Source organism: Toxotes jaculatrix, chromosome 12 (assembly GCF_017976425.1).
Source record: "Toxotes jaculatrix isolate fToxJac2 chromosome 12, fToxJac2.pri, whole genome shotgun sequence".
Classification (NCBI taxonomy): Eukaryota; Metazoa; Chordata; class Actinopteri; family Toxotidae; genus Toxotes; species Toxotes jaculatrix.
Window position 1 is genome coordinate 12,686,095 of NC_054405.1, and position 23,557 is coordinate 12,709,651.

Below are 23,557 nucleotides of genomic sequence, written 5' to 3' on the forward strand. Positions count from 1 at the left end.
CACAGGCAGATGGGGGAGGGGGGATGGGGGGGAGTGTTTAATTCAACATTTAACATTTAAGCTTGTAAGGGGAAAAAAACGAAAAACAAAATTTATAACAGAATTATTGTCTTCACAGATTGGTCCAAAATGGAAGGAGAAGACTGTGTTTGTCAGTGAACTGATGCTGCTTCTTCTTGAGCTGAAGACGCAGCATCAGTGAACTGATGCTGCTTCTTCAGCTCAAGAGTAGGTTTTCTCTGAATGTTGAAAACGTTTGATTATAAGTTAACTTTCAAAGTCAAAGCCTTTTATATTCAGTGAAGGTTTGCTTTGAACACAGCCAGTCTTTAAAACCATTAAAACACAATAAACAGTGGAAACAGTTTAGTCAATTAAGTGGATTAGTTAGTGAGTGAGAATTCTGTTGATGTGCTATGAATACGTACCCCCCCCCCCCCCCCCCTTTCAAAAACATAACTGACTTTTTAATGCAATCTGTAATATACACCTTGTGTTGTCCGTCAACAACCCAGCTGTTCTCCCACAGGAAACATTTTAACATCCCACGGGCATCTTCAGCCTTTTCAGGCGCCAATCATATTGCGCCTTTAACAGAGATGCGCCATGCAGTCTCTGCGCTCTGATCTCGATTCCAGCTGGACAACTGTGGAGCTGCGACGCAGCCACACACATGTGCAACTGCGACATAACTCGCACTTGGGAGACTGTAGCGTGTCTTACTGGAGCTGCTGCAGACAAACTTTTTTGTTTCTTTTTTGGATTAAATGTTTTTTATTTGGAATCTGCCGTTACACGCTCACTTGAGATCAATATAACTGGGATCCGACAAATAAATGGGACAACAAAAATCGCGAGAACTTGAATCGCTCCAGCTGTGTGCACGGTTCAGTTTTGCCAACTTTGTGTACTAGCCCATCCGATCTGCCTCAGTCCGTGCAGGCGCAGCAGCAGCAGCAGAAGAGGAGGCTGGATGTGGCAGGAGACGGGTCACTGAGCTGCAGCGAGCCGGGTGCGAGTTTCCCAGTCCCCAACTCTCCAATGTCACCGGGCAGGATGATGATCATTGGACTTCTGCTCAATGTCTTCTCTCATGGTGAGCAGCATATTTCTTATTCCTAACAGCTGGCATATTGTTTAAGATGTAGAAAATGTTACCCACCGTTGAGATTGTATCATCACCTTAGTCTGGCAGTGCATGGCTCAGATTATGTATTTTCTTTTGGAAAATATCTTGTTTTGGAACTTGAACAAGAAAGCAAATGCGTGTCTGCAAAGAGATTTTCATGCACATGTCTGGTGAATAGTAGCAATTAGGCTATGGATTGAAACAAAGCCCCCAGCTCAGATGCACATGAAGACACTGGATTTCAGATTGGATTGCTGGTAATAACTTAATAATTTTGTAAATTTATTGTATTAAGAGGACACTTGGCTCATTATTAAAAAACCGGGAATGATTGGATGCCTAAGCATAAGACAGATTTATTTCAAATTTAGGAATATTCTCAGTTTTGCAGATGATAACTCTGTTCCACGTTTGAGTAAAACTTTTGAGATGACCTTCAAAATAACATTACAGGGGTCCATAAAATCAGTTTCCCATTCATTATCTCAGAAAGCAGCTTTAGATTTTACATGTGGATGACATCATGGGTTCAGGTCTGTTATTTCTGCCTTGGATTCGTTCCAAATAGAGCTGTTCATCTCCCAAATATTGATTGGGCTGTCCCAGATCATGGAAATATCACACGTGAATTGTTCAACTAAATGGTCTTCTCCTTTACATGAAAGCGTGTTGGCTGCCACATCTGTAAATCATTGACGTTTTACATAAAATGTGCATTAAAGGTTGCTGGGATGAAGGATTGAATATGAAAGCAAAAAAAAAATAAATCCCAAAAACTTAATGGCAATAATGTAACGGACTAGTTTGTAGTGTCAGTGCTTTGTGAGTCTTTGTCTTTACTGATAATCAAATGGAGAAGAGATGGTGTAATACCTGTCTGATTTGACATACAGTGCATGAATTTGAATTCCTCTGCTACCACACACACACACACAAGCTCCAGCAAAATGAGTTGTAATCATTGAAGTCGATAATAGTGACGGTGGCTAGATAAGAAATCTCCCAGTGGAGCATAAAGCTTGTTGATCTGTGGTTATTGATATTGAATTATGTCATTTTTGATCATAAGCCGGAGCCGGAGCAGAGATTCTTTTTCATAATTTGAATGCGGTTTTATGTGTTGTCTGCAGGTCATGTATCCGTGTCCGTTGTTAACACAGACCAAATAAAAACAGAACTCAAATACACACAAATACTGTAAATGTTAGGATTATTTGAGTGGTACAGGGGGTGCAGGCTTCATTGCACTCAGGAAAATTCAGATAATGTCAGGTGAAGCTTCCCGTAAGAGATTAGTATCATAAAATGATGAATGCATTCCTGTGAATGTCAAACCTTTCAAGCACCTAGTATATCATCCAGTGCGTCCACCTGTCAGGCACTTAGGCGAAATCAAACTAAGAAACGCAGTTATGTTCAAGTGCTGTTTAACTGGCCTCTGAGTCATTACAAATGCAGATTAGGTGTCTGTCATGATGCTGAATTATGCCATTATACCTAATTGCAAAAGAAATGATTGGATTTAAATTTTGTTTATTGACATCATTAAAGAAAAGTGAAAGGCAGAACTCCCTTGGCTTTCATCTGGTTTTGGATCAGCCTATTGTAAATCTGCTTTGTTTCTACAATCTAGTCATAGACACTATTAAGTGACACTGTGATGGACGCTCCCTGTCTAGTTTTAAAGGTAATGTATAAATAGCCCTTCTGAACTGTATTTCATTTCACACAGTGTTATTTATACCTTGTTATATATCTGGCCGTGTGCAACGCTGTGACCTAAACAATGGAAGTACAAACTTCAGCAGACAATAACCTCCCCTAGATGTCCAACATCTGCTTCAGGACTCCATACTTCATTACAAACTACATAAGAAAACACAGGAAAGATTCTGCATCTTGAAAACACATTTCATGATTTGAAAACTTGTCTCCTCTGATATAAATGACATAGTAGTTATTCTCTATTCTTATTGTTTTCATTTGTTGTGCGTTTCTTTTTCCAAATTAATAGCAGTGCAACGGAAACACATCTCACATACAATGCACGAGATCACTTTGAATGTGTCTTTGTCCAGATATCAGTGGAGAGCAGGCTATTGTTGAAGGACACTAAACCTGACTTTGACCCTTTGCTTCAAGGCCTGTGTGGATTATTGCTAAAGTCCCAGCACAGACTGCAACTGGTGATTGAGTGTTGCTATTTTGGTACTTCATTTAGTGGACGTGATTAAGCCTCAACACGGTTGTCATAAATTTATTAGAGCACATTTTCAGGCTGTGTAAAGTTACACAGGTCTTAGGTGGACTAATATCCACATGCTTGAGCTGTTTATATTCAGGATTTGAGTGTCTTATATACACACTGAGGGGTGCACCACCTTGTGCACACAGGTTTATCTAACTCTTGGCCTCTTTATCTTTCCCGCTGTGCCATAGACTCTTCTTTTTCTCTCTTTCTGCTGAGGCATTGTCTTTATGTACTCTGTGCTTGTAATTCAGTTGCGTTTAGGACGACAGCACACAAAGATTAAATTGGCAACATGCCCATTGGACATTACTTAGATAAAAACACAACCCTAAAATACACTTTCTGAAAATGCAATTATTTCACATATTTGATGTTTTACTTTCAAGAAATCATTTTAATTAAAATGTTCACATCAAGGATAACTTTAACATTAAAAAGTGGTTTTCTGAGCGACACCTGCTTTCCACTCAACTCGCCATCAAGCTCACAGCACAAAAAACTAAAAGTTTCTTGAATATTAATTTGTACCATTTATGTGTCACTGCCTGTTATACTTAATTTGTTCGCTTCATGCTTAATTTTACACGCTTGATGGCACCAACACAAACCCGTAGCCCGATAGAAACTGTCTATTTATATCGCTTTCTGGCCAAGAAATTATTTGGCACATCATAATTTAGGACTGCACCAGGCAGCAGAAGGAAGAAGCCTGAAATATTTACGCTGCTCCAGACATCCTGACTGGCTGATGCGGCACCTGATAATGCCTTTTACCTGGAGTACAGAGGAGGGTTGTTGCCTACATGATGTGGCTGTACAATCCAGTGGGGCAGCTCATTAAACGTGACCTTATCCACACACTAAATGGAATTGGCAGCTATTGATTCAGAACATGAAATGATGATTCTTGTACACACTATTGAATTGTCACCTTTGGATGCTTTGAGCCTTACCACATGCTGTCAAAACATAGAGATTGTACTGAACAGGCATAATTTAATAATTTTTGGAGCCAGTTCTCAGTTATCTCTTTTGTTTTAGAAAAAGCTACTCTGTTATGTGGTCCAAATTCTCAGTGGAACTGTCCTCATCTCTGCCATATGCTATAATAATGAGAGTGGTCACACATTGAGTTGCTTATTCCTCACTGCAAGTGAGCATTTTGTTGCAAAGCGCTGCGCATAATTCCAGAGCTGGAGTCGCTTCTGTGGGGTGTGTGCATGAAAACTGATTAAAGCAGGCGCAACTGTGCTGCACTTTTCGTTGCTCCAGTCACACAGAGATTCAGCCTTGTTAGCTTGCACAAACTGAGGGGCAAACCAAGGTGTAATTTGCCCATGCATGAGCAGCACTTTAGGGCAATTTTCAGGACATGTGAAACTTTGTCACATGTAAAACTTTTTGGAATGAAGTTATCAAGGCCCCTGTCTTGGCCTGCGTTGGACGATTAAATGTAATTGCAGCTTTTTGTGAAGACAGGGTATTGTCAGGAGGGAATAAAAGAAATCAAGTTGTTTTCTGAAGTCTGCTTTGTACAGGAGATATATTTTTATTCTCCTAGTTATTGAGTGAGACTGTATGTGTGTTCTTCACTGAGACTAGACATGTTATTGCTGTCATCAATGTGGCTCTGATGTGATTGTGTGAAGAAAGCCACAGGAGTCACTTGAAGAAAGATGTGGAATAGACACATCTAGGATGGAGAGATTTTAGATGATTTGGCAAAAAAACTGGAGGCAGACAGTTTGAAGGGAATAATGAAACCCAGCAGGTATGGCATCGTGGAGGGGCTGAGAAGCAAGGAGTTGTAAAGATGAGAGCAGAAACAGGGTTAGAGATCCTATATATGCTGAAGTGATAAAAAGTTGAAAAGAAAGTTTAAAGTCGATGAGCTGATTGGTGGAAATTGCAAAACTTTGGAGCTCAGCAGAAATGGCTGTGTCAATAAGGACCCACACAAGTTCTAATCAGCACTAATTAACCAGTTGTGTCCTTCCTGAGAAAACACCTCTGTCCAGAGGTGGGACCAAGTCATTGTTTTGCAAGTCCCAAGTAAGTCTCAAGTCTTGGCCCTCAAGTCCCGAGTCAAGTCCCAAGTCAAGACAGGCAAGTCCCGAGTCAAGTCCAAAGTCAAGATTGACAAGTCTCAAGTCAAGTCCAAAGTCCTACACTTTGAGTTTCAAGTCCTTTCGAGTCCTTTTAACCACACAGCAATAATATATTATGTAAGAGGTAAGCATATTAAACAGATGTCAGAACATCCCTTATAGCAACACATGAACTGTATTGAAACTACTCTTAATTACTCATATTATTAATATCAATCTTAACATTGTGTGATAATATATTTTGTATTTTAGTGTGTTACGTTGCAGCACGTAGACCAGCAACTCACGTGTGCAAGCTAACTTGTTTTTTCGTCAATGGACTGCTAGAGAGTAAGAGCAACGAGCAGTATAACTTTGTTTTCCTGTCGGAAAAATCCGTCTGACAGCAAGCTAAAACGGTACACATATTCTTAATATAGCGCACATTTAAAGTGACCTTGATTTTATTAGGTTTGCCTCTTTGTAGGTGGCTAAAATATGCGTTGCTGCTAACCGCCGTCTACTGTGTGATACCTTGACTAATGTTATGTATAAGTACCTCAACCATAGCCCTGTTAAAAAAATACTTAACAAAGGTATGAATAAGGGAGTGAACTCGCAGTAGACGCAACAAATTACCGTGTTTGCAATGATTTAGCTACACAGCAAAGAAAAATTAGCTACTTAGCCAATAAATGTAAGCTTTCATTCAGAACTTACCTTTCTTTGTGCAACTTCAGATGTCGAACGAAGTTCGAAGTTGTTGCGTCTCCATCTGTAATCTTCGAGCCACATGTTTTGCATACTGCAATTCGTTTTTTATTGACCACCTCGTAGTTTTTATACCCGAACGAAACTATCTTTGGTATCATTTTTTCCAGCTAGCGCGCTGTTTGACAGTCCGTCTTCATTGGTTGTCCTGCAATTTGATTGGATGGATGCTGTCGGATCAAAACAACGTTGATCTAATTTGATTGGATGTTGTGCCAACAGCACATACACACACAGACGCACACATACAAAGAAAGATACAGAGCGTTCCTTAATAACATCCTTTTTAATCTTTGGGTTTTTGAGGAAAGTAGCAAGTCTTGTCGAGTCAAAAGGCTCAAGTCCAAGTGAAGTCACAAGTCATTGATGTTAAAGTCCAAGTCGAGTTGCAAGTCTCTTTACATTTTGTCAAGTCGAGTCTAAAGTCATCAAATTAATGACTCGAGTCTGACTCGAGTCCAAGTCATGTGACTCGAGTCCACACCTCTGCCTCTGTCCACTGGTACACAAATGCACAACATGCCAACAGACCGGAAGTTTGTTCTGGTATACAATGAACACCAGAAGTGCTCATCAAAAAGTCAGAAACTGAAATGCCTTCGACAAAAACTCAATCAGAAATCCCCGATAAACTATAATAGCACAAGATGGTGCAGTGTTTTAATCCAGCTTTTACTGTGTGAAATAAAAGCATTTTAATTTTTGGAATGAGATGGGGTCAGTCACTTTGTTTTGTGTATTTTTAGGCTTGGACCCAATCTACTAGTTACTAATGTTTACAAAGGCTGCCTATTCCTTAGCCATCTGCTCGGTCCAATTTTTAATAAATAAATATATATATATATATATATATATATATATATATATATATATATATATTTTTTTTTTTTTTTTTTTTTTTTTTTTTTTGAATGTAGTAGCTTAAATCAAAATTAAAGTAAGCATTTTGGCAGGAAAATCATAATTCCTTTTGACTTACAAACGTGCTCTATTGTCCTGGAGCTCACTTGCTCTTGCTTATTACTCCCATGTTTTTCTGTTCGGTCTCTTAAGACCAATTAGTGTGTTTGCTTACACATCAACATTCGACCAACTGCACAGTTTATTGATGATATTCATATATTTAGTTTATTAGAAAGCACATATAAATACTATATTGGATTTACACCAACCAGGATGAGATTATATCCTTAAATATTCTGGTTATCAAAGGTCAGTTCTGTCACTGAAATCACATGAGCTTCATGGAGTTGCAGCTTTGAAATAATGTCCTACTAATGAACACAACAAGCTATTATTGTGAGGCCTTAGGACATTTGAGACGTCAATGTTAAAAGTTCAAAAACTGCTATAAAAATACTGTTAAATTTAGGGCTGCAAGTAATGATGGTTTTCATTACCAGTCAAGCTGCAGATTGTTTTCTTGATTCTTGAGTCTATAACATGTCAGAAAATTTAAAAATAAAATGCACATCACAATTTCCCAAAGCCAGTTTACCATCAAAAGGCTTGTTTTGTTTGATGAAAGTCTGACCTGAATCCAAAAGTGATTAATTTTCTAACAATGAATGAAAAAAGTAGATAATTCTCACATTTAAGAGGCTGGGACAAGTAACATTAAATTATTAACCAATCATCAAAATAGCTGTTGATTCATGTTTTTTGTTTTGTTTTTTTGTTTTCTCGACTAATCACTTCAGCTGCAGTTGACATGATAAATTCAGAGGGTACTGTAAAAACTCCACCTTGTTCCACTAAAGGCCTTTACGTGAAACATCAGTATGCATGTTAACACACTACTTTATGTACAGACCAGTCAGGAATCTCACTGGTCTGAATGTAGATGAGATGAATGAGTGCGAGTAGTGGCAAACAATTAGTGGCAGTCACAGTCATGTTACACCACTCTCACTTTTGCTCCATTTTGTTGCTATTTCCTCCTCAAGCCTGAGGACTTCCTTCCGAGAAGTCCATTTTGTCACAGTCCCTCAAACATGTTTTATACCAGAGTCACACTCTCCTGCCATCTTCCCCCCTCAAGTCAAATTACTGCCAAACAATCTGGATTCTCTGCTACCCAGCCCACGCGCTTGAAAGGACGGAAGAGAAATTTGCCAAACCACTTTGCTCCCTGTGAATGTCGGTGTGTGGTGTGCGGTTTGCCGTTTACGGCGTTAACCTTCATCAGCTTTGCCTCACAAATTCTATTAATCACCCCAGTGAGAAATCAATAGAGTGTATTATGGCTCACATATCACAGTAATTCATCTCCTATTCACTTTTCTCTCCTTTTCTTTTTGCTTTAAACACACATTCCAAACTCGGACCAACAGTTCAGTTAACCCAGACTTTTACTTTTATAATTTGTTGCATCTCAAACAGTATAATGTGAGCATGGTGCTTCTTTATCATCATGACATTAAATAATGTTCAAGTTATGAAAATAATTATGACCTGTCTACTGGACAAGATTTAACAGAGCTTCTCTGTACTTTATATTTATATAGATTTTTGTTATCTCTCTGTGTGTGTGTGTGTGTGTGTGTGTGTGTGTGTGTGTGTGTGTGTGTGTGTGTGTGTGTGTGTGTGTGTGTGTGTGTGTGTGTGTGTGCACAAAGACAGGCTCTCGGAAACTAAAATTGCTGATAGTCTCTCTTTATCAATGGTGAGCCTCAGGGAGCAAACACTGAGAAGGAATAATGAATAAACTGTTCACTGCCCAAACTTGAGATTACATGAAGTCTGTTTCAAATGCAGCTAAACTTTAATACTTTTAGGATTTTAATACTTTTACTTTTAGGACTTAGAATTTAATACTTTAGTATAATTATTATATATAATTAGTATAATTATCAAGGCATCATGATGTATAAATGGACAGGTAATCATCACCTTTACATACTTTGGGGAGCTGTGACTGTGAATATGACTCATTGCTCTGTGTTTTTTTTTCCCCACCTCTGCCTATGGAGTCACTGCAGTAGCCTTGGCAGGTTTCCTGCAGTGGCGATGAAGCGTAGCCTCTGTTTATGATATGTCTCAAGCCAAAGTGAGACGTGGACCTCATGTGGCGCCTGAGATTGCAAAACATGCAGCAGCAGAATTGGATTGCAGCCGTGCTTTGTGCCGCCAGTCAGCAGGAGCTTAATCGAAGTGTGTGACCGATCTAACACAATGCCGTGTGTGTGTGTTTGCGTATGAGCTTGTGTGATGTTAAGTAAAATGTTAATGTACTGAAGCATAAGTACAGGCGAGGATAAATACTGTAGGTTCAGATATTGGTTCACAGGCATGCATTAAGTTCAAACATGAACATTTGCTATGTTTATTTCTAGTTGCACAAAATATTTTTAAAAGTCTGTCAGCCTGTTCCTTAAAAAGTGACAGGATAGAGCAAATTAACGAGATAAAGCAGGAAAAGTGTGCGTGTATTGCTTACTCAAGCTATTTTCTTTCTCGGTCTGGAAACTCTGTGTATAAAGTGTAATTGCTGGGGACAATTATATGTCACATTTGAGAAAATTAATTTCCTGAAATGCTCCATCAGAATGCGTTTTTTTGAAGAAGCCTCTCATTTGTTTTCTCCCTCGGGCATCCTCTGGCCTTCCACCATTTTGTTTTTCATGGAGCAACAATCAGTATTATGAAATGATTTGAAGTTTTTCACTTCCAGTCATTCAAGACAAAACACAGTCAAAACACTCTTAATGCTTAATGACTGTAGACCATCACAGCTGTTTTTATACTAACTAATGTATTAGTTTTAGAAGAAATGTCTCCTGTAAAACTTAAAGGGATGAACCCTTTTAAATACATATATGGCTGATGTTACAGTATCTTCAAGCAGCATATTTTGTGGGAGCAACATGCTATTGCATCATATAAAAATTGTTTTCCACAGACAATTTGTTTGGGGCAACTTCAAGGGAAAAGCTTTCAGACTGTGTCTCACTGTCTGAAAGCAGAATTGGAAGCAAACGTGTCAGTTGTGTTGGTGGGAAAAAGATGAAATTGGTTTTGTCTTTATCATTTCAAGTGGAGACAGTGCTTGACATTGGTGAAAAGCTTGTTCTGAGCGGAAGGGACCCTGTTGCAAAAGGTTGTGCCTGCAGCTGTTCATGTGTCCTTTTACAATAACAACAGCAGTGCTTTTGTACAAGACATCCATGAGTACATGTCTCTGTAGATACTTAATGTCACATCGAAAATGTTCAAGCACCACACCAATGTTTTTACTTTTTCAGCCCATTTTTTTCTGTGTATTTTACATTGCTACCAATGACTTACAATAGCAAATCACAGTTTTTTTTTTTATTGATGTTTACTAGTGCATCTCTGCCAGTTTGGCAAGAGTAAGGTAACTTGACGTTTGCTTGAGGAAGGTAATCCCTCACAGTGAACATCATGTAGCCTTTATGTTTTAGTTTCCGTGATCTTATTATCACAGGGGAAGGGACTGTTTTAGAAATTCTCCCTTTTTGGTGGTTCAAATACTTGCAGGAAGATCCAAGACTTGAGAGCTGGCTGTGGAACATCATTTTTCATGCAGGAATCTACCAAATTTGCTTTTCGCAATATCCCTGTTTAGTCATCCTTTAGGCTTTATTTTCTGCCTAACTTATGAATGCAGTGCTGTTAAGGCAGCTGACTCTCAAAGCTTGGATGCCCATGTTTCTAAGAAGAACTTGGAACAGACCAGCAGTGTGAGTTTTCACATGACAGCACAGGAGATCATTCAACTGAACGCAAAAATTAAAAAAAAAAAAAAAATTGAGGAGGATAAGCTACAGCCTGGCAACCTTCCTGATAGCACTATAGATTCATATAAATTTATGATAGCATGTGTTTGAACATCATGTGTTACGAAAGAGGTGTCTGCGAAACATACACACCAAATATAATAATGTGAGGTGACTGGCAGCAGAAGCATTCCCAAAAGCTTGGATGGACTTGAAACTTTCAGCAGTGCAAACTTTGAGACAGAGGGCTGGAAAAAAAATGGTGCATTCAGAAACAGGCAAAGGTACACCGTACACCTGTGTACAAAACATTAGGAGAGAAGTCAACTAGGAATCCCACCGAGAAGATGATGAAATAATTATGATATAATTATTGCCATAAAACAACCCTATAGTATTGTTAAATTATCTGAAAGACTCCTGTGTTTCTGTAAGGAGCATTGAGGTTTTGCCCACATTTCTACTCTGTGTGTTTTTCAATTTAATCTTCCTCGTAGGATATTACACTGTAGTGCATTAGAGGGTCTAAGGAGTGCACTCATCTTGCTCTGTTTTCTTAATTACAACCTATTTAGCTTATGGGCTAGTATTGGATGATATTCAAGCATAATGCAGCTATGCACCCATTGATGGTAAAGTTGGTCAGCAGCAGCTTTGTCCACTAACATTATCAACCTCTCCTCCAGGTAGTGTTCCAGTATCTGCATCCTTAGACTGTCTGATGGCGGAGCAGGGCTGCATCCAGGAGCAGTCCTGCATGGTCCTCTATCGACTTTTGGAGTACTGTGCAGCTGAGGAGGCGGTGTCGCCCCTTGGCTCAGATGCCCGTTTGGAGTGCCTGGAGGCCCAGAACTCCTTGCAGCATTACCGCCCCCTTCAAGTCTGCAAGTGTCAGCGTGGCTCTCGAAGGGAGGAACACTGCCTCAGGGTCTACTGGACTGTGAGATTTGCAGGTGGGCTTAAGCACTGGCATGTGTGTGTGGGGTTTTTTTTTTTTTGACTCTCAGCTGCACAATCCATGTGATAATACTCCTTACTGTGCTTGTTTTTTTTTCTTTAGCATATGATGAGTATGAGGTGTCTCCATATGAAGAACTGGAGTTAAATCTGGTGAGAAACATTGAGATGTCTCGTATGGCCTCCATAATGGCAGGTAGAGTATAGCTTGTACTAAGTTTGGCACACAAATAAAATATGATTTTTATTTCCGGATATACATTACTCTGTTTCCCTTCTCAAACCCCCCCAGCTTCCACTCTTTCTGTGGATGGCCAAAACCAGTGTCTGAAGGCAGCTCAGGACTGTGGCCTGTATGAGAAATGTGGCTCCCTGCGGTCAGAATATGTCGTGGCCTGCACCAAGCGGGCAACAGCCTCTGAGAACAGCTGTAACCGCCAGAAATGCCACAAAGCCCTGCGGCGCTTCCTGGAGCGTGTGCCAGAGGAGTACAGCTTCGCTCTGCTCTTCTGTCCCTGCTCTGACACTCTGTGTGGGGAGCGCCGGAGGAAAACCATTGTCCCGTCGTGTTCCTATGAGGAGAATGTGAAAGGGGAGGAAAGAGTGGGCAAGCCTAACTGTCTGAGCCTGCAGAACTATTGCTCCAGAGATGAGCTGTGTAGGTAAGACGGACACAGTACTTACAACAATGGAAACCAGTGTCAACATATTGAAAACATACCTTTGAAAATATGAGCAAGGAAGCACATTCAACAGCTTCTTTAGGCCTCAAGGTCTCAGAGCACAGCGTCTTTTTGCCTGTGATTAGCGGCCATGTAAGCATGATGACAAGATGTTCTGAAAATAACAGACTCGGTGCATTACATCTGGTCATGTATTAGTCTGGGACTTACATAAAATTTTGGCACCTACTTGGCTCTTAGCTCAAATATCAAAGTATCAAAAAAAAAAAAAGGAGTTAGTTTTTATTTTCAATTTATCCTTTCCACACTGATAACAGTGGAAGAGAAGCAGAAGAAGAAAAGATGGATGTTTTCCAGAAAAGATGGATGGGGTTGGGGTGCGGGGTGGGGGGTGGGGAGCGGGTTGCTCAGAAATGTTTGCTTTTAGTGGTCCAGAATTCACGGCTGTGAACATGCACATGAGTATGATTATGGCAGCTTTTCTGAGGCTAATTTTAGTCACTTCTCTGTCTTCTTATTGCTTATAAATATATAGGACTTGCTTACATTAATAACATCCTAGTCTCTGTGTAAATGTTACAGAAGTTATTAATGATAAGCAACAAAAAAAGTTGTTATTTGAAGCAAAGAAGGTCACACTAAATCCTCCCTCTGCATTATTAGAAACACATTTTGGACAAAAAAAAAGAGAGGAGCACTAACTACAGCTGACATGAGGTTCTTCTGTTCCACACGCATGGTTACCATGTGGTTCCACTAAAGAGTGTGGGAACAGTACAGAAACACTCATCACCTTTTTTTAGTTTCTTCAGTTTTAGCTCAAGATTTACAATATCATAAATTTGCTTTAGATTATTGATGAAATGTCTGAGTGATTCAGCTACAAGTGACAAGATGTTACAGATGTTGAGGGCTTGTTTTAAAGATTTACTGTGAACATCAGGCATCTGCTTTTGAAATAATTTTAATTATAATTGGGTATTACTATCAGCATTGAGGATATTATTCTTACCTTCAGTACCAGTAATTTTAAACAAGTTAAATTGCTTTTAGAAAATAACTGTGTGTAAGACATTAGAACTGCAAAGCAAGAATATTATTAGACTTGGCTTTTAGTGTTTTGCCTCACTGAGAAGAATGTTTTTGGCTAGTTTTGCAAAGAAAAATAGGGGTGTTGGTAGGCTGGAAAAAAACCCTGAAATTTCACTGACGTTTACATGGTTTTAATGTGAGTGCACAACTATTTCTCTATTTTGAATTTTTGGCTTCAACACTGCACTGTGGTTTGTGTTGTTTTGTTTTAGCTGGACCCCAAATCCTGAAAAGAAATTGTTAAAACTCTTTAAAAAGCACTGTTGCTCTGTGCTGACACATTTTCTTCTGTGTGTGTGTGTGTGTGTGTGTGTGTGTGTGTGTGTGTGTGTGTGTGTGTGTGTGTGTGTGTGTGTGTGTGTGTGTGTGTGTGTATGTGTGTGTGTGTGTGTGTGTGTGTGTGTGTGTGTGTGTGTGTGTGTGTGTGTGTGTGTGTGTGTGTGTGTGTGTTACAGATCCCGGTTTGCTGATTTCCAACACAACTGTCAGCCCTCCCCTCTGTCTGCCTCTGGCTGTATCCGAGAGAGCAGAGCTATGTGCTTGAAGGCCTACGCTGGACTCATAGGTAAGGTGAAGGAAAAGAAATTAAAGAAGTAGAAGAGGCTGAAAGAGGGAGTAGTTCAGAAAAAAAAGAGAGCTACTCCTTTGAGAGCTACTCAAAGGACTCATTATAGGAAAACATCAGTAGGTGTCTTACAGTGATATTTGACTCATATAATTTTCATTTTGTTGCACTTAAAAAAAACAAGAACAGGAGTTCATAAATGGTCAACTGCCAAAAGTTGCTGCCCTGGGAATCCAGTCAGCATCACTTAAAAAAAAAAAAACCTGATTTAAAAATTGCATTTCCAGCTCCCCCACAGAATGATCCAGGTAATATTATTTCCTTTTGTTTTCCACACTGTATAAAAGTAATTTTGTGTACCTGCAATTATCAATATCGAGAGCTGGAAAATTGGTGACACTGGATCCCCTGGGCAACTAATATTGCCGGTAGACTGAGTCTTACCTTCCATAGAGGTGTGTGCTGAAAATGAAAATCTCCTGCCTGAGGGAAATATTCCTTAAAAAGTTGCACCTATAATACATCTTTTTTTCTTTAACCAGGAACCATCATGACTCCCAACTATGTGAGCAACAGCAGCACAGAAGTGTCCCAGTGGTGCACGTGTGAAGGCAGTGGGAACGAATGGCAGGGCTGTCAGCGGATCCTACATATGTTCAGCAACAATATATGTCTGCGTGAGTAAAATGCCATGGTTTCACCACAGACAGTACAGTACAATACACCTTCAGGGCTGCTCATCCATATTGAGTCACAATAATAAGAGCTAGCTGTTCCAGCACAGGAAGTGTTGAAACTCTGAGTCTCCTGCAAGACAGAGGCTGTAACTGGTCATGTAGATATACAGGTGTGTTTCAAGCAAAAAAACTTAACTTTCTGGATGTTTCAGATGATGGTACATTTAGTGTCACAGTTCAATACCACACCAACATTTCCCATTAGATAATTGGATAACTGCATATGAAGAATGTCTCTAACCATGATAACAATGTTTATACATTAATACACTGATCAAAAATCCAAGTATCAAAGAGTTTTGAGCCAAGGAATGAATGTTTGATTTTTCTTACAGCTCAGTCTGGGAAATTGAGTAAGACTGAGTTTCCATATTTCAGACACACTGCTCAATTTGATGTTAAATAACATCTTCTCTTGCTGACAATTTTATCTTTGTTCAAGACAATGGCAGAGGAAATGCCATACCTGAGTACAGACTAAAATGATCTTGAGAGGCTGTTCTAACTGAGTGTTTTATAATGTGCATTAATGCAGAATTCAAATGAGGTGGGTAATAATTGATTATTGAGAGGGCGAACCAGTGAACCGTCATGTTTTCTTTTTGAAAAAACCAATGGCAAGGGACATTCTCCCTAGTGAGTGGCTGGCTGCCAAATGTGAATGTGATTTCCAGGCTCTGTGGAGTCAAAGAATCCCTTCACCAAATCTGATATGCATGTACATACATATACACAAGTGGCTTCTTGTTGAATTGTTGCCAAACCCACAAGGGTGGAAAGAGCACCAGAAGATACACCGCAAGAAGAACTCAACAAATATAAAAGTCTCCGTTACTGTAAAAGGTACTCGCAGTGTCAGTTGTTATGTAACAATCTTTATTGTGTAACATTGAAATAATTAGGGTCAGAGGCCAAATAGCTTGTTTTAACTGAGAGAAGAATGCACATTAAGGATGAATGAATCAGTAGATGTCGGTTTTAAACAGTGCTGTGTTCCCTTCTCCTGCAACATATTATTTCACATCCTCTAAAAATATTGTTGTGGGTAAGTTTAATTGTGATTCCAAAATGATGCACATAGTAGATAGAAGAACGAGGGGAACATTCTATACAAATTCATCCCATTCATGCATCATCCCATTCATGCGGATGCTTTAGGTCTTGTAATGACAGTGCTAACATGCTAAAGTTTAGCAGGTATAATGTTTACTATATTCATCACCATCTTCATTTAGCATGTTAGCATTTGCTACTCAGCACTGAACAAAAGTGCTATTGTAACTTATGGGAATGTCATTAGCTGTAAAGGTATTTGGCCAAAAAACAAAGACCTTATGATGGCACTACATGAAAAGTCAGAGGATCAGCAAAGTTATTGCAGTTCATCCACAGGGGCACATGGATGCATCTACCCAGTGTAGTGGCAATCCATCCAGTAGTTGTTCTAATATTGCTATCCCTAGAGCCATGCCACTAATGTGGCTCCAAAGTAATATTCAAATGTATTTTGCCCAATCATGCAAAGTAGTTGCAGAGCTGCAACTATGCTTATAAAAGTCACAGATAATATTTTGGTGATGCCTTCAAAGATGAGTAATGATGTGACTCTAATGAAGATGACCCCTGCTGATTCTGTTTCAGGCAATGCCATCAGCTCCATGGGAATCTCCGCTCCTCCTCCGGTGGAAAACACTCCTGTGCCAGCTTCTCAGCCCTCCCCACGCGTCTACCAGGAGAGGGTCCATGTCAGCGTTAACACTCTCCCTGAATTCACCAGTGTGAGTGCTCTCTCTCCTTCCTCACTGTCGCACCATATGCTAATGTTAGACACTTGCTACAAGCCAAACTGAAAACGTGGTCGACTGTATCAGGTGGTAACACCTAAGTATCACAGGGACTGTAGCAGTGAGTTGGGCCCAGCAGCTCCCTGTATAACCTCAGATTATTTCTCTCCCCCTCCCTCCGCTACCCCTATCTCTCAATGCGGCGCAGGATTAGCCGTAGGTGTCTGCAGCATTAGACTCAACCCTTACTGTTAATATTCATGCATACACACCCATCTGCTCCATATTCCTCATTTTCTCACCATCTTTATCCTTCTCATTCCTTTCGTCCTATCCCATCCCACAATCCCTTACCATACTGAAACCCTGCCGCTGCTGGGCTGCATCCAGATATACAGTTTATTTAAATACAGTTTATTTAAAGATGACAGTTTTCAGTTTCCTGATTGTTATGTGGCACTGAAATAGGCTTAGTTGAGGCATTCTTATGAAACCAATAAATGTGTATTGTAATAAAAGAATGCTTCATATGATATTAAGCTTTACACTTAATTTCAGAACTCCATTGCCCATGAAAAATGTGAAGTGAATCCTGAGAATGGATTGCTATGCTACAACGGTAACAGAAAGCAGTAAGAACAAGTGCTCTGCTCTAGTTTTGATGTCAGTGATATGTCAAGGCTGATCTGAATAGACTTTAGAAAATAAAACTTGGGCCCAAGCAAAGGTCTGAGATAGACCTTTTATCTCAGTCTCTTTCATGGTACACCCTCACACCTTCCTCTTTTCCTGTGTTCGAGTGGAGGCTTCACCGTATTGAGGGCAATCCCAGAGCAGTTAGTGGGAAGAATATGTGGAATATAAAAACCTGCAACAGCGAGAGTTTGCTGAATTATGATACTATCACTAAATCTAAGTGCACATGCCAGAATAGGAAAGAAGCACAAGTTATTTTGATTATTAACATAAACCTGTGCTGTTTTTTTCTCTGTTTACACAAGAAACCTTAGACAAAAACTGCTAAATGGATAAGATAACGAGAAACGTAATATCGGACAATGTTTCTCTGTCCTCCCTGGTTGACAGTTTCAATTTGGTAGCTCCTCTGAACACATCACAGTATCACACACAAAAGGGAAATAGCTTGCTACAAGTCTTCTCATGATATTTTTACATTTGAAAATGTGGCTTTACTAATTTTCCACAGATTGTTGTGTTCTACACTTCTTAAATTAAGTTTTTTCCTTTTTTGTCCCTCAACTGAGGAAAATAATCTCAGCATTTTAACCACAGCAAGTGAACAAAACACACACATACACAAAGCATGCACATGCACTAGAGACACTGAGGCAGAGGGATTGAACCGGTGGCTCTCCGACCTTCAGCCGGTCCAAACTCGCACTCTTTACTTGCTGTGCCATGGCTGTCCCCAAAGGCTGAACCCGACGTGATTTGAACATGTAAACCTTCTGATCTGGAGTCAGATGCGCTTCCATTGCGGCACAAGTTCTTCGGTATTTAATTTCTTGACAGTCATGTTGGTTACATTGCCCTGCATTACCCTCAAGAGTGTCCTAAAAATGACAGAACGATCGGTTTGTCTGAATATTCACTTAAACTTGTATCTTTTTTTTTTTTAAACGAAATACAGAAATGTATTTTATCGCACATGCTCACTGTTCTGGGATCATACATCTGCAGGGAAACATAACAGCAGGGCGAGCAGGCATCAGTTTTCATGCTGGCAGCTTACAGTGGAGAGTAGTGAGTATATTTCCCTGTTCATACAGTACAGTCTCCCTGCAACTTTGCCCTCCACAGCTGCAAATTTGACCTCTGGTGGAGCTGCCCTCTGTTTTAGACTTGTCAAGGGACAGAATCAGATGAAAAAGACCAGTCCCATGTCTCCTTTGTTTTTTGTATTTTGTATTTCTGTCAACAGCAAACCTCAGACACTTATTTTGCGGACAAGTTGGTTTTGAGCCAAGTTGCTATCAAATGATTTTGGTGTTGATCTGGATCTGGGATTCCTGCCAATACATGGTTATTGTTTTCTTAGTCACAAAGATGGAACTAATAGAGATAAAGACAAGGGTCATACTTTGAGTGAAATTCAAAATCTAAGTTATTGGAAGAGTAGCTTTTGGAGAGTTGTTCATTAGCTACCCCTTAATTCCTTTTGATGTCTTTAATCTTTTGTTGCACCACAGTGTGGAGGAGCTTTATATGCTTGGTTGCTTTTTAAATCACCAAATCGGCCTTAATGCATGTTAATGTATAAGAAAAGTGAGTAAGGCATTGACTTGCTGCACTTGCACTCTTGTTACCAGAGGCCTCTTGGTTTGTCTGGTTTAGTCTGAAAGAAGAGCTCTGAGGAAATACAGAACATAGTGCTTATGATTAGCACCAGTTTAATTTAATTCAGTTCAAAATACTTTATTCGTCGCCTAAGGGGCCAATTTGAGGCACATGAGTTTCCTAACACAAATGTGCATAAGCAATTCACACCCGTGTTAGAAATAGTTGTTTATACAATATACAACTGCAAATTATGGTAAAAAGTGTTACAGTACATTTGTCAACCTATACACCGGTGAACCGATCTGTTCTTGTGCTGCAGCTGTTCACAAGTCTAATGGCCTTTAGAATAACACCTAAGAATTTGTTTCACATGCAGGCATCTACAACACATTCCTGATGGCATTAGGTTAAAGTTGTAATTGAGTAATAGAATAAAATACTCCTTAAACAAAAGGTTCTTTGTCTTTTGCCATGCAATAATTTTATAGTTGAGGCAACCAATGCCTTGCAATCAGTTTTGTCAACCAGCAACTAACTAAAAAAGTTGAAACTCTTTCATTAGAAGAAGAATACAACATTATCAGTATTCTCTGATCTACTCCAAAGGAGTTTTGTTTACTTAGGCAGTAAAGATGCAGCTGAGCCTTTTTCACCCTGGCATTAATTTTCATTAGGTCTTAATCTGTCATCAGACCCAGTATATGTAGGTCTGGACTGTTTTGACCCTTACTGTATGTCATGAATGTCTTTTAGAGGATTGAACACTAGAATTTCATTATTTAAATTAACACAAAAATTCAAATGTTGTCAAATATCAGACACTTATGAATGTGACACTGTCATAAAATGTAACATTAATAACTTTTTTTTATACTAGTGGTCCATTTGTTCACAATCAAACGCTTCATATTATAGCTTAGCACCTTGGTTGTTTTCGGCTGTCGCTTTAGGATATTTTCATATGTAGTTTTGAGTTCTGTTTTTGTGGGCCATTTTGTGAAGTTTACATCCTGAACATCCGCCCCACATGCTTCACCACTTCTCTTAATTGGAAGAATCACTCTTTCCCGGCTTTTACAGATGGAGGACAGTGAGGGAGAGGAGCAGCAGGAGGAGGAAGAAAGCGAGGAATTCAACGTCATCCCGCCTTATTCTGAGAAGGACTCTAACATTGAATCCAGGGCTAGAGGGAGTCAGCGGGGAGCAGCTAGCCGAGCAGTACCTGTGTTACCTTTACTGCTTCTGCCTACACTCATCCTGGACTGGAAGTGTTGGGGTTACTGAAGCCTCCATCTCATCCTCCGCTCATATTTTACACTTGCCACCACTTTCAAGTCCATCACAGCGCTCAGAATGAACCACACAGGACATTTGCGAGGAAGAAATGGAAATGCTCCTTTTTAACTTTACTCTTTCTTTCTTTTGATTTTTTTTTTTTAAATTACCCCAACTTTATTACTTTATTATATGGTTCTGTTTTTCCAATCACTGCCTCCTCAAGAGTTAAAAGATATCAGTAGCCCTGCAGTATCTGCCATGACTTTGCTCAAGTACTCTCCTATGAAAGGAAGGGAACAACGTGAGCAGATATACGAGTGCATGGGTGAACTGAGAAGTGCTGTCTGGGCAAATACTCTATCTGGAGCCTGCTTCACACTCAAAGTACATCCCCTCTTTTAACAAGAAGCACATCGCCCAAGGCCACATCCACTATACGTGCTCCCAAAACCCATAAGCAGTCTACTCCACTGCAACCGGACCTGAGCACGGCTTTTGATTTCTATTTCATGACTCATGTCACATCCGTTTCTCCTTCCCTCCTTCATACTGTGGTTGAGTAAGATAATCCATAATAAGAAACTGCACCACACTTAAACTACTTTGTAACACAAAAACACTTTTTGAAATGGCTTCAATTAAAAAGTGATAGACGTGAACCCAGTGCGTTATCACATTATGTATAAGAGATCTTATGCCCTCTCAACTTTTGGCTCTTCTCACTTTGTGCACCAAAAAAGCAGATTGCAACAGTGACTCTGCCCTGCTTCTTTAGTTAACACGCTGCTTAGTACTATGCCTGCCAGGGTGAGTGGCTGAGAATCCAACCACGGGCAAAAGCAATGAGATCAAATTCTATTGTAGAAATGATGAGCAGAGAAAAGCAACATAAGCAATTACAGCACAATTCAAACTGCTCAGCGTGCAGGGGAAGTCAGGACTAAGGCTCAGGGGAGGAAATAGCCAATTTACTGCTGTCATACCCTCTCACTTTTTTATCCTTAGGAGATGTGTTTTTAGTGCTCCCTCTCCTTCCCCCACATGTGCTTTAGATGTTGTGAGAGCAAGATGCAGAGATAGGGATGGACACAGGACGCTGTAAAGCCTGCTGGCTGCTCTGATCATTGAGCAGCACATTGAGCCATTATCTCTGCCTGAAATATCTTTTGCTGATGTTAATGATTTTTTCTCTTATGGCTCATTTTCTTGTGAAATTACACAGCTGCAGGGACGTAGGTAAAGAGAAGGATAGCGAAGTTTCTTAAGACGGATAAACTTGTCTAATTTGAGGATGAGTTTGCAAGAAATAACCTGTCTGAGCTCTGCAAGGAAACGTTCTGAAATACAGTATATTCATGTTTTTTATTAACAACAATCGTTGTGTGTAATGTAATATTTACAGTGACTGTGATGCGGTCCACTGACTTCATCATCTTCAAACAGATCAGTGCATTTCCAAAAACAAAATTAAAATCACTGATTTACCGTATATGTCAAAGGAGCACAGCTATACGTGCTCATCCACTCCCACACCAGAACCACAGTTTGAGCTGCATTTAAATCAGTATTAGATGTTTGAATAACACTTGAGGAGGCAGTATGAGCCCCGCCACATTTTTGACCCCCACCCCCTCCACTGCTGAACCTGTTTACATGATGGTTTATTGACACAAAGGCTGATGTTTTGATAAGGACAGAAAGTTTAAAGGCAGAAACGCACTGGAAGCGTATGAGCTATGAGCTATGCTTTTTTTTTCACATGCAGGTCCATCACCACTTCAAGCTTTGGTTTGATTTTTAGAAGTCATAGTTGGACTAGAATTGATGTTGTAAGGTTAGTGGACTTTCGGTGACTGTTACCCACTTCAGGGCAAAATAACATCATGCAGCTTTTTGACCTCAGTTTTGTTGAGGGTTTGGCTACAGGAAGCTAAGAAGTGGATGAGGAAAAGGTCAGTTAAAGTTCTGAAGTGTGACTGCAAGCTTAGTAGGTATAAAAAAAGAGCACCTTCTAAGCAGGAATGACATGTGTAAGTAACATATTTGGACAATAATTACATCCAGTGCGCTCGGGCCTTAACGACTGAATGTGAGTTTACATGTATTTTCACATTTCAGTAGGTTTGTTTATATTTGTAAACTATGTAAAGTACATATTTGCATCAAACATGGCTTGTATTATTTGATGAGTTAAGGAAAAGAAAAAATAACAAGCTCATTCTCCATCCATAAATGAAATTCTTGAAGAAAATGTGTGAATATTCCCCAACTTGTTCATTTTTTAGATTGTATCTTGAAAATTCAGTTGAGAGACTCTGTACAGTAACGTGTTTCACACACTAACTTTGTTTTGAGAACATATCAAACATGCCAAATAAAAGCTGACTATAGTGTGTAATAACTGTGCAATTTTGTGACATAGAAGAAACTGTGCTGATTTGCTAAGAGAAGAATAAAAGTCACATTGGAGATGTTCAAGTCTAACAGTACAATCTGCTTTACTGTAAATCAAAGCTGTGAATGAACGTCTAACATTTTAACATTTTCTTCCTCTTAACACTTCTTTTCAAAAGTGGAAAAGACTGATACACCCTGATGGGAAAGGGAGTATCGCTGACAAATTTAATCTCAGTTTCAGTGCAAAATGAACTGAAATACCTTAGCTGATTTTTTAAATTACAGGTTAAAATATACAGCTTTCTATACTATTTTGGACTTTGATTTACTTTAATTAAAAACTTAGTGGCTTAGAAACTATAAATAAATTATAAATAACTGGTTTTCCTTGGCTCATAGCCACTTTAGATAAACTAAGTCATTTGTATTTTACTGTGTTTACATTTTAATTTCTGACTGACAGGGGTGATTACAGGGTCTTGGGGCTTCTACATCTAAAATGACACCACTGTGGCAGGAACAAGCTACAGTGGAATGATTTCAAGGAAGAAAAAATGGGGCTGTAGCAGAAACTGGCATCAGCCTGTGCTTTAATTATAACAAGTACAGCATGAGTTTTCCAGGCCTTTGTTTTTATGTCCAAATTCAGTCAACTGTCTGCAAAGTCAACTTGTGCTTTAGTAATGTGAGGAAAATTATCTTCTGCATTTGAACTATTCAGAACATTTAGGAGCAGTGGGCAACCACCAAACTCAAATCACATATGCTTCCATCACGTATAAACAT

The 23,557-nt window shown here is 39.5% G+C and overlaps 1 protein-coding gene across 1 annotated transcript; it reads left to right on the forward strand.

The window, feature by feature from the left end:
* Positions 1 to 775: 775 nt before the first annotated feature.
* LOC121190726 (GDNF family receptor alpha-4-like) lies at positions 776 to 22,774 on the forward strand. The gene is made up of 8 exons (XM_041051691.1): positions 776 to 1,096; positions 11,664 to 11,930; positions 12,038 to 12,130; positions 12,227 to 12,596; positions 14,165 to 14,274; positions 14,817 to 14,951; positions 16,653 to 16,789; positions 20,177 to 22,774. Exons 1-8 carry the CDS (start codon positions 1,042 to 1,044, stop codon positions 20,378 to 20,380), a joined length of 1,371 nt encoding a protein of 456 aa, XP_040907625.1. The 5' UTR covers positions 776 to 1,041; the 3' UTR covers positions 20,381 to 22,774.
* Positions 22,775 to 23,557: the final 783 nt, after the last annotated feature.